At 43.0% G+C, this 17,758-nt stretch overlaps 1 protein-coding gene across 1 annotated transcript; it reads left to right on the plus strand.

Annotated features, from left to right (window-relative positions):
• The first annotated feature begins 1,087 nt into the window (after nt 1–1,087).
• On the plus strand, nt 1,088–2,946 carry LOC108403457 (vomeronasal type-1 receptor 4-like). The gene has a single exon (XM_073226089.1). It carries the CDS (start codon nt 1,417–1,419, stop codon nt 2,317–2,319), a length of 903 nt encoding a protein of 300 aa, XP_073082190.1. The 5' UTR covers nt 1,088–1,416; the 3' UTR covers nt 2,320–2,946.
• The last annotated feature ends 14,812 nt before the right edge of the window (nt 2,947–17,758 follow it).

Below are 17,758 nucleotides of genomic sequence, written 5' to 3' on the forward strand. Positions count from 1 at the left end.
TCCGCCCATCAGAGCTCATGGTGTATCAGTTACAGGTGCTTTAAATGTTGGTCTCATAATCTGACTTCCCTCCGCATGTGCTCCTGATGCGATCTCTGTGTTCCAATCCGTTGTTCTTGTGCGTCTTAGTCCACCTTGTCATTGTTACTCCTGGTGGATGTGATGTGCAGGGTCGAGGATCTTCTCTCGTCATCCTTTTGGGTGAGTGGGACGTGTGGGGAGAAGGTACCACCTGCCCTGCTGGGATGAGGCCTCAGTGACTGGGGAGCATGTGCCTCTGGGCTGTGAACTGCACAGGCACCTCTCAGCCTTGTCCCCTGTAGGCAGGACAGGATGGCTACAGGGGCTGGGCCTGGGTGTCCCCTTCCCCAGGGCAGTGGGCTCTGATCACACCCCAGCGTGTTAGGCCTCAGGCCGCAGTGTCCTGGGGGAAGGACTTGTTGAGAAGAACCGAGGGCTCTTCTGTTTTTCAAAAACCTTTCACCCCCTGTGCCAAAAGCACAAGGGGAAGTTCTCTGATATTTACTGAGAGAACTGGTGCAGCTCCGTGGAATTACAAAACTGAGCTGGTCCCTCATTACTTGGTCTCCCTGGAGAATCTCAGTCTCAGGCTCAATCTTTGCACACTGAGCCCCCAGCCTCTTGCGGACTCCAGGGTGGGCTTCCCTACCCCCACCACAGCTCTGGTGGTGGTCTCTTCTCAGGGTCAAAGATCCAGGAAGCCTTCATGGCCACTACACAGTGCCCCTCTCTCCCATCACCAAGGCAGTGATGTCACCAGGGTCCTCAACTCTCTTACAGATTCAAGAATTTTCAGATTTTTGGTTGTGAATCTATTGTTAGAATGTAGTGGTGACTTTCAAATTCATTACATGAAAAGCCAGATATCAGAAACAGCTACTAATTTTGTAAATTTATTTTGTATCTGCTCACTCTATGGATTATGGTTCCAAAGTGTGTAATGAAATTAGTTTGATAATATTACAATCTCAGCAATGTTTCTAAACTCTCCACTTCATGGTGGTAGGTGAGCCATCCGTACAATAGGCAGGTGACCAGGGACTGTCAGGGGAGCAGCGCATGCCCTTGTCCCTTGGGGCACAGTCACACTCGGGACAGGCTGTGAGCACCTATTGGACAGCAGCATGTGGAACACCACAGACGGTTCCTCATTTCAAGGACTGTACATTCTGGACAGGCAGAAAAGAAACTGAATGAATACAAAATGTTGTAAGTAGTAACTGGCATCAGGTGTATGTCCTCCAGGTAAAGCCATCTCTACAGAGGACGAAGTGTCTCCCTTTACAGAAGAAGAAAGGGAAAGGATCCTTTTCCAGGGCTGATTATGTAAGAAGGCTGCTGACGTTACCACCAGCACAGCCCCCTTTGTCTCCAGGCCTCCCTAAAGCCCTCTCCATGATTTTACAGAAAGATGTCCTAAGAGCCACAGGGAATGTGGCTCTGAAAACCACCTTTCTGTTACAGATTGGATTTGGGACGCTGGCCAATGTCACCCTCTTTTTCCATAACGTCTCCCCAGTCTTGCATGGCCACAAGCAGAGACCCACACACGTGGTTCTCACCCACATGGCCTTGGCCAATCTCCTGGCTCTTCTCTCCTCTGGGATTCCCCACATGATGGCCGCTTTTTTGAGCAACCCCCTGTCCAGTCTTGGGTGTAAAGCTGTATATTATACACACAGAGTGGCTCGCAGCTCCACCCTGTGCTGCACATGTGTCCTGAGCACCTGCCAGTTCCTCACACTCATCCCTGGGAGAGTGGAGTGGATGACGCTCAGAAGAGCCCCCAAGGTCACTGGTCCTTCCTGCTGTGTCTGCTGGGTGTTTGGTGCCTTAACAAGTATCTATATTCCTGTGAATGTCACTGGTGCACAGAACATGGGAAATTATACTGACACGCAAGGCAGGTGGTTCTGCTCATCTTCGATTCCCAGGACTGGCATTGGCATCTTGTTGTCATGTCTGGATGCCGTGTTTATTGGCCTCATGGTCTGGGCCAGCGGCTCCATGGTGGGTCTCCTTCGCAGACATCACCAGAGGGTGCAGCATATTCACACCCCCAAGGGCCCCCACAGCTGCCCCCCAGAGACCAGAGCTGTCCACACCATCCTGATGCTGGTGGTCACCTTCGTCGTCTTCTACATGATGAATTTGGTTTTTACTTTTTACATCACTGTCTTTTTGGACCTTCATCTCTGGTTGATACAGACATGTAATGTTTTGGCTTTGTGTTTCCCCACTGTGAGCCCCTTCCTGCTGGTCCTTAGGGACCCCAGAACTCCCAGGCTTTGCTCTTGAATTGCTAGAAGTCATTCTTGAAATATTAAGTACATAGATGTCAGCTTCTATACCATCCCTGACATTATATTTAGCAATCATTTACCAGTTAACCGTTTTTACAAGTTCTTATTTTTGACTGTGCAGAATATCATATTCATGACTTACCCATTTCTACCTGCTCGTCATTGGCATTAAATACATTCACAATGTCTGTGACCATCACCATTGTCTCTACCCAGGACTTTTCATCATTCCCAAGCAACTGGGGCCCATTAACATAACAAATTCTATTTCTTCTTATGCTCAGCTATCCCTCTGCGGTTTCATCTCTCTTATATTTGCCTGTTCCGGGTACTTCATACAAGCAGACTCATACAGTGTTTGTCCGTCTGTGTCTGCATTATCTCAGCAAGGTAAATGTTTTCAATGTCATTCCAGTTTTTGGCACACATGAAACTTTGATTCCCTTTAATAGTTGAAACTGGTTCCATTTAATCTATCCATATGAACTTTTCTTTACACATTCATCTGTGCATGAGCACTTGGGTTGTTTCCACCTTTAGACTATTGAAACTAACACCATTTTGAATATTGGTGTGCAAATATCTGGCAATTCCCTCCTTCGAATTCTTCAGGACACATACCTGGGTGTGAAATTTCTATGTCGTATGGTACTTCTATGTGTAGGCTTTTGAGAAATCACCAAACTGTTTTTTCAAACCTCCTGTATCACGTCACATTCCCACCAGCAACACACAAAGGCACCAGTTTTTGCACATTCTTTGCAAAACTTATTTTCTATGTTGGATTTTAGTCGATCAATCAGGTGTGAAGTAGTATATACTTGTGGTTTTCATTTGCATTTCCCCAATGACTAATGATGTTGGTGTATTTCTGTACATTTAGTGGCAATTTGTATATTTCTAGAGAAATGCCTACTCGTATCCATTGCCCATTTTTATGCTGAGATGGTGTTGATAATTTACGGGTTTTATTTTTAAATATATGATGAATATTTGAGTACTGACCCTGTCAGTATAAGATTCACAGATTCGTTCTCCATTCTGTAGTTGTCATTAAATTGCGGTCCCTTGAGGGCAGTCCTTTAGGTACGGAGACTCTGTCACAGCGGGTGGGGCAGACTGAGCCAGCCAGTACAGGGAATGTGACTGGACATCAGATTCCCACTGGACCATTGTTAACACTATTCTGTTCATGCCCTCAAGCCTTTATTATTTACCGTACACTGCTTTCGGTCCATGATGTTCACCTATGTTTAGCTGTGTGGCTGGAGTGAAAGCTTTGGTCAGTCGGAACATCCAGAAAGCAGCACAGCAGCCGTTCTGCACCATGACGTCTCCACTGTTCTCCACTTCCTTTTGAACTCATGGAGTTAACTGCTGCATGGTTCTCCCTGTAAATATATCATCTCTGTATCTTTTAATAGACTCATCACTGTTCCTACTTATAATCACCACTCTCCAGGAGAAGGAAATACATGGGAAAAATAGGTGAAAGAGATCTCCTTGTGGTAAATGACTGTTCAGGGAAGACAGGGGTGTTCACAACATGTGTGTGGAGTGATGATACTACTGTCTTCAGTGCTGTGTGCATAAATCACCCATTAAAATTTGTATCTTACACTAACATTCTCAAAATATTGCAAATAATAGCAGGAAGGAATGATTCCACATTCATTTTGAGACCAGAATTATTACAGTACCTTAATATAACAAAGACACTACACAAAAGAAAATTAAAGACCAATATCCATAGGAATGTACACCCTGAAAATATCAAGAAAAATATTAGCAAACTAAATTCAGAAACACACTAAAAGATCATTCCACAGAGCCAAGCAGGCTTTATATAAGGGATGCAAGGATGACCCAATATCTGCAAATCCATGAATGTGATACACCTCATTAACAGAAGGCTGGATGAATACCACATGTTCATCTCAACAGATGCAGAAAAAGCATTTGATAAAATTCAACATTCACCCATAAAGCTGTCACCAAAGAGGGTATAAAGGAAATGTAGCTCAACATACTAAGACCCACACATGACAAACTCACCACTCACAGCGCAGTCAGTGGTGAGACACTGAGCCAGACTAGGATGCCCACTCCCACCACTGTCACTCAACATGATCCTGGAAATCCTTACCACAGCCCTCAGACAAAAAAAGAAATAAAAGACATGCAAATTGGTATGGACAAAGTAAAATTGTCACCATTTGCAGATGACATTACAATTAGAAAAATAAAACTACCCCCAAAAAACTTAATTAAAATTAAGAATTGAATTCAGTTAAGATACAGGATACAAAATCGACACACATTTCTGTGTACTAAAATGTTGCATTTCTATATACTCATAATGAAATGTCAGAAGGACAAATTGGGGGAAAAATACCATTTACAAATTCATAAAAAGGGAAAAATACCTAGGAATAGGCAGGAGGGATTAAAGATGGTGGCATGACACGTGAGACAGAAACCTCCTCCCAAAACCACATATAATATGAAAATATAACAAATACATCAAATCCTGAAGTAGCAGGAAAGAAGGCTTTGGCAGACTGTCCACACCAGGGGAAGCCAGCAGAACTCAAGGAAAAGAGTAACATCCCAAAGCCACGATCCAGAGAGACAAAAGACCTTCCCACCCCAGCTCAACAGAGGGAGGCAGAGAAACAGAGTAGGGAGTGGGGGGGAGGCCTAGGACAGCTGAACACCCAGCCCTGGAGACCTGCTCTGGGAGCATGTGCCTAACTTACATGGTGCTCTGGAGATCAGTGCGGTTGGAAAGTTAAGATAGGAAGAATACTTGGAGAGATGGAGTTTCCAGCAGCTTGTGGCAAACAGGGATCCACATCCAGCCACTGTGGGACTGAAGGAAGGCGGGCAGTCTTAGAGACTCCCTAACAGCGAGACGGCTGCAAAAGGGGCCAGGATTCCACTGAGCTTCCTGCTCAAGAGAAAGGGCAGGTGGAGAAAATTTCCCAGACACTCTCTGCCCAGGAGGTTGGGAACATTCAGGAGGTTCAGGTGCTCTATGCCCCTGGATAACTATGCAGCTCTGAGGCCCCCCACTGTGATATGCATCCTGCTGCACCTTCCTCCTAGGCAGTATTGTTTGCAAACTGGCTGTCCCAACTATTGCACCAGGCCAGCCAGAGGGTGGCCACACTCATGGCAACTACAATTGCAAAGCAGAGAGGCTTCTACCTGCATGCTCAACCCACTGGCCCTGGCAGTGGAGACAGGCGGTGAAGCTGGGAAGCTGGAAAGACTGCTTTCTTCCCAATGGGCACCAGCACTGCTCACCCACCACAGCCCCAGAAGCTTAGCAGCTCCAGAGAGTACAGCTTCTCGGCAATAGAGGGTGCCACCTACAAATATGAAAGGTCCAAGGAACCTGGTTCAAAGCAAAATACCACAAACACCAGAAAGAATGCCTAGTGAAACTGAACTCATCAATATTCCTGAAATATATTTCAAAATAAAAATCATAAACATGCTCATGTAGCTACAAAAAAATATCCAATAAATCAGGGAGGAATTCAGGAATCAGATACAAATGTTTAAGAATACAGTATCTGAAATTAAACATACAATAGAAGGATTTAAAAGCAGATTAGATGAAGTAGAGGAGAAAGTAAATGAACTAGAAATCAGAGAACAGGAATACAAAGAAGCTGAGGCACAGAGAGAAAAAAGGATCTCTAGGAATGAAAGAATATTGAGAGAACTGTGTGAACAAACCAAATGGAACAGTATTCACATTATGGGGATACCAGAAGAAGAGAGACAAAAAGGGATAGAAAGTGTCTCTGAGGAGGTAATTGCTGAAAAGTTACCCAATCTGGGGAAGGAGATTTTTCTCTCCAGCCATGGAAGTGCACAGATCTCCCAACACAAGGGACCCAAGGAACACAACACCAAGACATGAAATAATTAAAATGGAGAAGATCAAGGATAAGGATAGAGTATTAAAAGCAGTCAGAGAGAGAAAGAAGATAACATGCAAATCCATCAGGCTATCATCAGACTTCTCAACAGAAACCTTACAGGCCAGATGTATTTAATGTATGTAATGCAATGTAGCAGAATTAGAATTCTCTACCTGACAAGATTATCATTTCCATTTGAAGCAGAGATTAAACAATTTCCAGATAAGCAATAGCTCAGAGAATTTATGTCCCACTACAGTGTATTTTATAGGGACTTCTATAGATGAAAGTGATCCTCAGGCTAAATAGCTATCACTAGAAGAAAGAAAATCATAGTAAAGAAAGTAAAACTATTAATTAATAAGCAGATGCAAAATTAAATCAACCACCCCTCAAGTCAGTCAATGGATAGACAAAGACTACAGAATATGATACCAGAGAGAGATTAAAGATGGTGGCATGAGAGGAGAGACAGAGGCTTCCTCTTAAAACTGGATACAATTAGAAAATTTAATTGGCACAACTAATCCTGAGAGAGCAACAGGAAAGAGGATGGTGTCAGACTGCACACAGCTGAAGAAAAGGGCAGACCTCATCGAATGTGGTAACATACCAGAGCTGTGGCTCTGCGGGACCCAAGCCCCTCCCCCACCCCAGCTCACCGGTGGGAGGAAGAGAAATGGAGCAGGGAGGGAGTGGAAGGCCTGGGACTGCTGAATACCAAGCTCCAGAGATCTGCTTTGGGAGCACAAACCTACATTTCATGGTGCTTTCATGAGACTCACATGACTATTGGGTTGGAAAGTTAATACAGGCAGAGTTCCTGAGGAGACTGGGATTCCGGCTGCTTGTGGAAAGCAGGGATTCATATCTGGCTGCTCTGGGACAAAAACCTATACCTTTGTGATGGGCCCACTGGCTCAGGCAGTGGAGACAGGCACAGCAGCCAGGAGGTGTGCAACAGCTCTTTCCTCCCCCCAGGAACCAGTACCGCTCCCCTGCGACCCCAACATTGCTTCAGGGACTGAAGAGCTCCAGAATAGTGCTTCTGGACACTAGACGGCGCCATATACAAACATGAAATGCCAAAGGAACCTTGTCCAGAGTAAAATTGTTAATACAACTCCTGAGAAAGATTTAAATGATATGGACCTCATGACTCTTCCTGAAAGGGAGTTCAAAATAAAAATCATCAACATTCTAACGGAGGTATGGAAAGACATCCAAGAACTCAGGAATGAATTCATGTCAGAGATCCAATCATTGAAGAGCACGATGGATGGAGCACGATCCAATCATTAAAAGCAGGTTGGATACAGTAGAGGAAACAATAAATGAACTAGAAACTAGAGAAGAGGAATACAAAGAAGCTGAGGCACAGAGAGAAAGAAGGATCTCTAAGAATGAAAGAATATTGAGAGAACTGTGTGACCAATCCAAACAGAACAATATTCGCATTATAGGGATACCAGAAGAAGAAGAGAGAGAGAAAGGGATAGAAAGTGTCTTTGAGGAGGTAGTTCCTGAAAACTTCCCCAGTCTGGTGAAGGAGATAGTGTCTCAGGCCATGGAGATCCACAGATCTCCCAACACAAGGGACCCAAGGAAGACAACACCAAGACATATAGTAATAAAACTGGCAAAGATCAAGGATAAGGACAGACTATAAAAAGCAGCTAGAGAGAGAAATAAGATCACATACAAAGGAAAGCCCATTAGGCTAACATCAGACTTCTCAGCAGAAACCTTACAGGCCAGAGGGGTGGCATGATGTATTTAATGCCATGAGGCAGAAGGGCCTGGAACCAAGATTACTTTATCCAACAAGATTATGATTTAAATTTGAAGGAGGGGTTAAACAATTTCCAGATAAGCAAAAGCTGAGAGAATTTTCCTCCCACAAACCATCTCTATAGTCTATTTTGGAGGTACTGGTATAGATGGAAGTGTTCCTAATGTAGAATAGCTGTCACCAGAAGTAATAAAACCACAGTAAAGAAAGTGGAACAGTTAATTATGAAGCAAATGCAAAATTAAATTAACTATATCCAAAGGCAATCAAGGGATAGACAAAAAGTACAGAATTTGATACCTATATAAAGAATGAAGGAGGAATAAAAAGGAGGAGAAATAGAAAAGAACCTTTAGATTATGCTTGGAACAGCATACTAAGTGAGTTAAGTTAGACTCTTAGATAGTAAGGAAAGTAACCTGGAATCTTTGGTAACCACGAATCTAAAGCCTGAAATGGCAGTAAGTACCTATCGATAATCCCCCTAAATGGAAATGGACTGAATGCACCAATCAAAAGACATAGAGTCACTGAACGGATAAAAAAAAAACAAGACCCATCTATATGCTGCTTACAAGAGACTCACCTCAAACCCAAAGACATGCACAGACTAAAAGTCAAAGGATGGAAAAAGATATTTCATGCAAACAACATGGAGAAAAAAGCAGGTGTTGCAGTACTAGCATCAGACAAAATAGACTTCAAAACAAAGAAAGTAACAAGAGATAAAGAACAACACACTAGAACAGATGGACCTAATAGACATCTATAGAACTCTACACCCAAAAGCAACAGGATACACATTCTTCTCAAGTGCACATGGAACATTCTCCAGAATAGACCACATGCTAGGCCACAAAAAGAGCCTTAGGAAATTCAAAAAGATTGAAATCCTAACAACCAACTTTTCATACCACAAAGGTGTAAAACTAGAAATAAATCATACAAAGAAAGCAAAAAGGCTCACAAACACATGGAGGCTTAACAACACGCTCCTAAATAGTCAATGGATCAACAACCAAATTAAAATGGAGATACAGCAATATACGGAAGTAAATGACAACAATAACACAAAGCCCCAACTTCTGTGGGATGCAGAAAAAGCAATCTTATGAGGAAAGTATATAGCAATCCAGGCATATTTAAAGGAAGAACAAACCCAAATGAATAGTCTAATGTCACAATTATCAAAATTGGAAAAAGAAGAACAAATGAAGCCTAAAGTCAGCAGAAGGAGGAACATAATAAAGATCAGAGAAGAAATACATAAAATTGAGAAGAATAAAACAATAGAAAAAATCAGTGAAACCAAGAGCTGGTTCTTTGAGAAAATAAACAAAATAGGTAAGCCTCTAGCCAGACTTATTAAGAGAAAAAGAGAATCAACACACATCGACAGAATCAGCAACGAGAAAGGAAACATCATGATGGACCCAACAGAAATACAAAGAATTATTAAAGACTACTATGAAAACCTATATGCTAAGAAGCTGGAAAACCTAGAAGAAATGGACAACCTCCTAGAAAAATACAACCTTCCAAGACTGACCAAGGAAGAAACACAAAATCTAAACAAACCAATTATCAGCAAAGAAATTGAAGTGGTAATCAAAAAAACTACCCAAGAAAAAAAACCGCGGGCCAGATGGATTTACCTCGGAATTTTAACAGACATACAGAGAAGATATAATACCCATTCTCCTTAAAGTTTTCCAAAAAATAGAAGAGGAGGGAATACTCCCAAACTCATTCTATGAAGCCAACATCACTCTAATACCAAAACCAGGCAAAGACCCCACCAAAAAAGAAAATTACAGACCAATATCCCTGATGAACGTAGACGCAAAAATACTCAACAAAATATTAGCAAACAGAATTCAAAAATACATCAAAAGTATCATACACCATGACCAAGTAGGATTCATCCCAGGTCTGCAAGGATGCTACAACATCCGAAAATCCATCAACATTATCCACCACATAAACAAAAAGAAGGACAAAAACCACATGATCTTCTCCATAGATGCTGAAAAAGCATTCAACGAAATTCAACATCCATTCATGATAAAAACTCTCAACAAAATGGGTATAGAGGGCAGGTACCTCAACATAATAAAGGCTATATATGATAAACCCACAGACAATATCATACTGAACAGCGAGAAGCTAAAAGCATTTCCTCTGAGATCGGGAACAAGACAGGGATGCCCACTCTCCCCACTGTTATTCAACATAGTACTGGAGGTCCTAGCCATAGCAATTAGACAAAAGAAAGAAATACAAGGAATCCAAATTGGTAAAGGAGAAGTTAAATGGTCACTATTTGCAGATGACATGATATTGTACATAAAAAACCCTAAAGACTCCACTCCAAAACTACTAGAACTGATATCGGAATACAACAAAGTTGCAGGATACAAAATTAACACACGGAAATTTGTGGCTTTCCTATACACTAACAATGAACTAATAGAAAGAGAAATCAGGAAAACAATTCCATTCACAATTGCATCAAAAAGAATAAAATACCTAGGAATAAACCTAACCAAGGAAGTGAAAGACCTATACCCTGAAAACTACAAGACACTCTTAAAATAAATTAAAGAGGACACTAACAAATGGAAACTCATCCCATGCTCTTGGCTAGGAACAATTAATATCATCAAAATGGCCATCCTGCCCAAAGCAATATACAGATTTGATGCAATCCCTATCAAATTACCAACAACATTCTCCAATGAACTAGAACAAATAGTTCAAAAATTCATATGGAAGCATGGAAGACCCCGAATAGCCAAAGCAATCCTGAGAAGGAAGAATAAAGTCAGGGGGATCTCACTCCCCAACATCAAGCTCTACTACAAAGCTACAGTAATCAAGACAGTTTGGTACTGGCACAAGAACAGAGCCACAGACCAGTGGAAGAGAATAGAGACTCTGGACATTAACCCAAACATATATGGTCAATTAATATATGATAAAGGAGCCATGGACATACAATGGGGAAATGACAGTCTCTTCAACAGATGGTGCTGGCAAAACTGGACAGCTACATGTAAGAGAATGAAACTGGATCACTGTCTAACCCCATACACAAAAGTAAATTTGAAATGGATCAAAGACCTGAATGTAAGTCATGAAACTATAAAACTCTTAGAAAAAAACATAGGCAAAAATCTCTTGGACATAAACATGAGCAACTTCTTCATGAACATATCTCCCTGGGCAAGGGAAACAAAGGCAAAAATGAACAAGTGGGACTATATCAAGCTAAAAAGCTTCTGTACAGCAAAGGACACCATCAATAAAACAAAAAGGTATCCTACAGTATGGGAGAATATATTCATAAATGACAGATCTGATAAAGGGTTGACATCCAAAATATATAAAAGCTCACACACCTCAACAAACAAAAAGTGAACAATCCAATTAAAAAATGGGCAGAGGAGCTGAACAGACAGTTCTCCAAAGAAGAAATTCAGGTGGCCAACAGACACATGAAAAGATGTTCCACAGCACTTGTTATCAGAGAAATGCAAATTAAAACCACAATGAGATATCACCTCACACCACTAAGGATGGCTACCATCCAAAAGACAAACAACAACAAATGTTGGTGAGGTTGCAGAGAAAGGGAAACCCTCCTACACTGCTTGTGGGAATGCAAATTAGTTCAACCATTGTGGAAAGCAGTATGGAGGTTCCCAAAAAGGCTCAAAATAGAAATACCATTTGACCCAGGAATTCCACTTCTAGGAATTTACCCTAAGGATGCAGCACTCCAGTTTGAAAAAGACAGATGCACCCCTATGTTTATCGCAGCACTATTTACAATAGCCAATAAATGGAAGCAACCTAAGTGTCCATCAATAGATGAATGGATAAAAAAGATGTGGTACATATACACAATGGAACATTATTCAGCCACAAGAAGAAAACAAATCCTACCATTTGCAACAACATGGATGGAGCTAGAGGGTATTATGCTCAGTGAAATAAGCCAAGCAGAGAAAGACAAGTACCAAATGATTTCACTCATAGGTGGAGTATAAGAACAAAGAAAAACTGAAGGAACAAAACAGCAGCAGAATCACAGTCCAAGAATGGACTAACAGTTACCAAAGGGAAAGGGACTGGGCAGGAGGGGTGGGAAGAGAGGAATAGGGCAGGGAAAAAGAAAGGGGGCCTTATGATTAGCATCTTTAATGTTGGGGGAGCATAGGGAGGGATGTGCAACACAGAGAAGACAAGTAGTAAGTCTACAGCATCTTACTATGCTGATGGACAGTGACTGTAATCGGGTTTGTGGGGAGGGACTCGGTGAAGGGGGGAGTCTAGTAACCATAATGTTCTTCATGTAATTGTAGATTAATGATAATAAAATGAATAAAAGAAAAGAATATGATACCAAGTATGTAAATAATGGAGGAGAAAGAAAAAGGATGGGAAAAAAGGGACCTTAGATTGTGTTTGTAGTAGCATAGTCAGTGAGTTAAATTATACTGTTAAATAGTAAGGAAGTTACCCTTGAACCTTTCATAACCACAAATCTGAAGTCTGCAATGGCAATAAGTACACACCTATCAAAAATCAATTTAATTGTAAATGGTCTGAATGCACCAATGAAAAGACATAGAGTCACTGAATGGATAAAAAAAAGACCCATCTGTATGCTGCCTACAATAGACTCACTTAAAATCCCAAAACACACACAGTCTAAAACTGAAGGGATGGAAATTGATATTTAATGCAACAAATAGGGAGAAAAAAAGCAGTAGTTGCAGTACGTGTATCAGACAAAATAGACTTCAAAACAAAGAAAGTAACAAGATGAAAAGAAGAACATCACATAATGATAAAGGGGTCAGTCCACAAGAGGAATAACCATTATAAATATCTTTGCACCCAACACAGAGTACCTACAATTGTGAAACAAATACTAACAGAGCAAAAGTGGGAAATAGAAAACAATGCATTTATTTTAGGAGACTATCACAACACTCACTCCAAAGGACAGATCAACAAGACAGAAAATAGGTAAGGAGACGGAGGCACCGAACAGCACATTAGAACAGATGGACCTAACAGACATCTACAGAACACTCCACCCAGAAATCAGCACGCTACACATTCTCGTCAGGTGCCCATGGCATTGTGTCAAGGACGTATTGGGGAGGGTGTGTCAGAATAAGTCTAGCCCCTCTTGCAGGAGACTTAACCAAGAAAATGGAAGGGTCTTAGCCTTTTGTTGTATGTGAGTCTGTAGGTGTATTTCTTGGGTTTTAATGGCCTGTTATACTTCTTCGAGAAGTACATTTTCAAGAATAGATTGTAAGATAAATTCTAGCCGAAATACGCAGGCGAAGAGAGGCAACAAAGGGCCCGGTAGTTTGTTTGAACGCAAATACCCGGGTGAGATCTCCCCGGTCTGTAGAAACGGAGGCTGGGGAACTCGCACGTAAGTAGGCAGGCAGCGAGTTTTTGAAGAAGGCGGGGGAGGCAGAGCTCAGATTTACGGCGGCGCGAGGACTGGCCAGCCTGAGGCACATTTTTCAGCTTGGGAGGGGGCAGCAGCCGGGGACTTTGGCACGTCGTCAGTGTCCGATGGGGGAGGGGACAGCAGCCGGGGACTTTGGCACGTCATCAGTGTCCGATGGGGGAGGGGACAGCAGCCGGGGACTTTGGCACGTCATCAGTGTCCGATGGGGGAGGGGACAGCAGCCGGGGACTTTGGCACGTCATCAGTGTCCGATGGGGGAGGGGACAGCAGCCGGGGACTTTGGCACGTCATCAGTGTCCGATGGGGGAGGGGACAGCAGCCGGGGACTTTGGCACGTCATCAGTGGCCGATGGGGGAGGGGACAGCAGCCGGGGACTTTGGCACGTCATCAGTGTCCGATGGGGGAGGGGACAGCAGCCGGGGACTTTGGCACGTCATAAGTGTCCGATGGGGGAGGGGACAGCAGCCGGGGACTTTGGCACGTCATCAGTGTCCGATGGGGGAGGGGACAGCAGCCGGGGACTTTGGCACGTCATCAGTGTCCGATGGGGGAGGGGACAGCAGCCGGGGACTTTGGCACGTCATCAGTGGCCGATGGGGGAGGGGACAGCAGCCGGGGACTTTGGCACGTCATCAGTGTCTGACGTGGAAGCGGGCAGCAGCCGGGGACTTTGGCACGTCGTCAGTGTCCGATGGGGGAGGGGACAGTAGCCGGGGACTTTGGCACGTCATCAGTGGCCGATGGGGGAGGGGACAGCAGCCGGGGACTTTGGCACGTCATCAGTGTCTGACGTGGAAGCGGGCAGCAGCCGGGGACTTTGGCACGTCGTCAGTGTCCGATGGGGGAGGGGACAGCAGCCGGGGACTTTGGCTCGTCGTCAGTGTCTGACGTGCTCGCTCCTCCCATCAGTGCCTCCAGCCTTACATAGATCATACACGAGGCCACAGAAAAGATCCTCAGTAAATTCAAAGAGATTGAAATCGTACCAACCAGCTTCTCAGACCACAAAGGTCTGAAATTAGATATAAATTACACAAAGAAGACAAGAAAGCCCACAAACACATGGAGGCTTAGCAACATGCTCCTATATAATCACTACATCAATGACCAAATTAAAATAGAGATGAAACAATACAAGGAGACAAATGACAACAGTAACTCAACACTGCAGAATCTGTGGGATGCAGCAAATGCTGTGCTGAGAGGTAAGTATATTGCAGTACAGGCCTCCCTCAGAAAGAAGAACAATCCCATATGAACAGACTAAATTTATAATTAATGAAAAGAGAAAAAGAAGAACAAATGAGGCCCAAAGTCAGAAGAAGGAGGGACATAATAAAGATTAGAGCAGAAATAAATAATATTGAGAAGAATAAAACAGAAAGACTCAATGAAAGCAGTAGCTGGTTTTCGAGAAAATAAACAAAACAGATAAACCAATAGTCAGACTTATCAAGAAAAAAAAGAGTCTACACACAGACAGAATCAGAAATGAGAAAGGAAAAATCACTACGGACACCACAGAAATACAAAGAATTATTAGAAAATACTGTGAAAAATTGTATGCGACCGAATTGGATAACCTACAAGAAATGGACCACTTTCTAGAAAAACACAACCTTCCAAGGCTGACCCAGGAAGAAACAAAATCTGAACACACCAATTACCAGCAACGAAATTGAATTGGTAATCAAAAACCACCTAAGAACGAAATTCCTGGAACAGATGTCTGCACTGCTGAATTTCATCAAACACTTAGTGAAGACCTAATACCCATCCTCCTTAACAGTTTTCAGAAAGCAGAGGAGGAGGGGATACTCCCAAACTCCTTCTAGGAGGCCAGTATCACTCCCGTATCAAAACCAGGCCAAGACACCACAGTAAAAGAAAATGACAGACCAATATCCCTGATAAACACAGATGCAAAAATACTCAACAAAATATTAGCAAGTAGAATTAGAAATACATCAAAAAGAACATCCATCATGATCAAGTAGGATTTATTCCAGGGATGCAAGGATGGTACAATATTTGAAAATCCATCAACATCACCCACCACATCAACAAAAAGAAGGACAAAAACCACATGATCATCTCCATAGATGCTGAAAAAGCATTCGACAAAATTCAACATCCATTCACGATAAAAACTCTCAACAAAATGGGTATAGAGGGCAAGTACCTCAACATAATAAAGGCCATATATGACAAACCCACAGCCAACATCATACTTAATGATGAGAATCTGAAATATTTTCCTTTAAGATCAGGAACAAGACATGGCTGCCCACTCTTCCCACTTCTGTTCAACGTTGTTCTGGAGGTACTGGCCACGGCAATCAGACAACACAAAGAAATAAAAGGCATCCAGATTGGTTAGGAAGAAGTTAAACTGTCACTGTTTGCAGATGACATGATATTTTATGTAGAAAACCCAAAATAATACACCCCAAAACTACTAGAACTAACAACTGAATTCAGCAAAGTTGCAGGATACAAAATTAATATACAGAAATCTGTTGCATTCCTGTATACTAACAATAAACTAGCAGAGAGAGAAATCAAGAAAACAATTCCATTCACAATTGCATCAAAAAGAATAAATACGTAGGATTCAACCTAACCAAGGAAGTGAAAGACCTATACCCTGAAACCTACAAGACATTCATGAGAGAAATTAAAGAAGATACCAATACATGGAAATTAATATTATTAAACACTATGTGGGACACCTAAATTGGAAAAATATTACATCAACTACACTTCAGTTAAAAAACCAGAAAATGTATATTTTAAGGATAAATATAAAATATTGTTGTAAATATTATAAATATTCAAGCTGACATAAAATAGTGAGAATGACTCATCAAGGTAAATAATTAGTCCTTAAGGTAGACGAAAAGCATGAGGACATACTCAAGCCAAAACAAAAGACAGGAAAAAAAATCCCTCAGTGAAAAGCGTGTTGGAGACCCTGGGGCAGAGAGTGCTTGTCCCAGCCCTGGGGACACTGGGCTCTCAGATGAGGCGGGTGGCGGCCAGAGAGGCCCCACAGGGTACAGAGAAGGGCAGGCAGCAAACTTTCCAGTCACGTGGGAACATCCTAGGCTCAAGGGCCACGTGGTCCCTGTCACACCCACCCAATGCTGCCTTCCTGGGTGCAAGCAGCCAGACGACAATGGAAAAACCAGTGGGGCTGTGTTCCAATAAAACTTTGTTTAAAAACACAAGCAGCCTGACCTCAGGAGAGAAACAGCTGATCCCTGAGTTGGAGGCTCAGGTGCTGGGTCAGAGGGTTCCCTTTAGGGTGGTAAGGGCATGTGCCCCCACTGACAGTAGAGCAGGGGTGTGGGTGCATGGTGGTCAGGAAGGACGTCGCCAGGCAACAAGCTGGGGGGACAGGATTTTTATGGAGACAATCAGGTGTGTGCAGGAGGAAGCGTTTGTTTCAGGGGCATTCAGAGGGAAAGCAGGGCTGGCTGGCAGGGCTGTGTCTGTAGCTTGAGTGGGAGATTATTTGTAAGAACAGTGACAGGCAGGCGCGTCTGAAGGCCAGGGGGTGCATACAGATGAAGCGATAGCTACAAGCACTGCCAGGTCCCAGGAGAAGGTCACATGCCCAGAGCACGTTAACCGGAATCTAAAGAATGCGGGTGACGTTCCTGTGGAGCAGGGGAGCGTGTGCAAGGAGGTGCGCACGTCAGGGAGAGGCCTGGGACTTACTTACCAAACCTCTTTTTATACAGGTTTTTTAATACATATTTTTATTAGAGTTGATACACAATATTATATTGGTTTAAAATGTACCACGTGGTGGTTTCACTGTTTTCCACATTATTCAGTCCTCACCACAGCTAGTGAGGATGCCACCCGTCAGCACAGGAAGATGTGACGGAATCCCCGGCTGCGTTCTCCGTGCTGCACGTTCACCCCCGTGACTGATTTATATCATGACTGACACTCTGTGCCCCCGTATCGCCTCTGCCTGTGTTGCCCCCGACGCGGACCCGCCCCCGTGGTAACCACCGGTCGCCTCTCTGCGTCTGATTCACCTGCTGTTCTGTTCATTTGGTTTTGTTTTGTTTTCAGAGAAAACACATGTAAGTGAAACCAAACTTATACGCGGAAATGCCGGTCATTGAGAAAACACTGCGAGGACAGGATTCTGATCCAGTGAGTGTGATATGAGGAAACACTTCTGAGTAG

This window comes from Manis javanica, chromosome 17, assembly GCF_040802235.1.
Source record: "Manis javanica isolate MJ-LG chromosome 17, MJ_LKY, whole genome shotgun sequence".
NCBI classification, from domain to species: domain Eukaryota; kingdom Metazoa; phylum Chordata; class Mammalia; order Pholidota; family Manidae; genus Manis; species Manis javanica.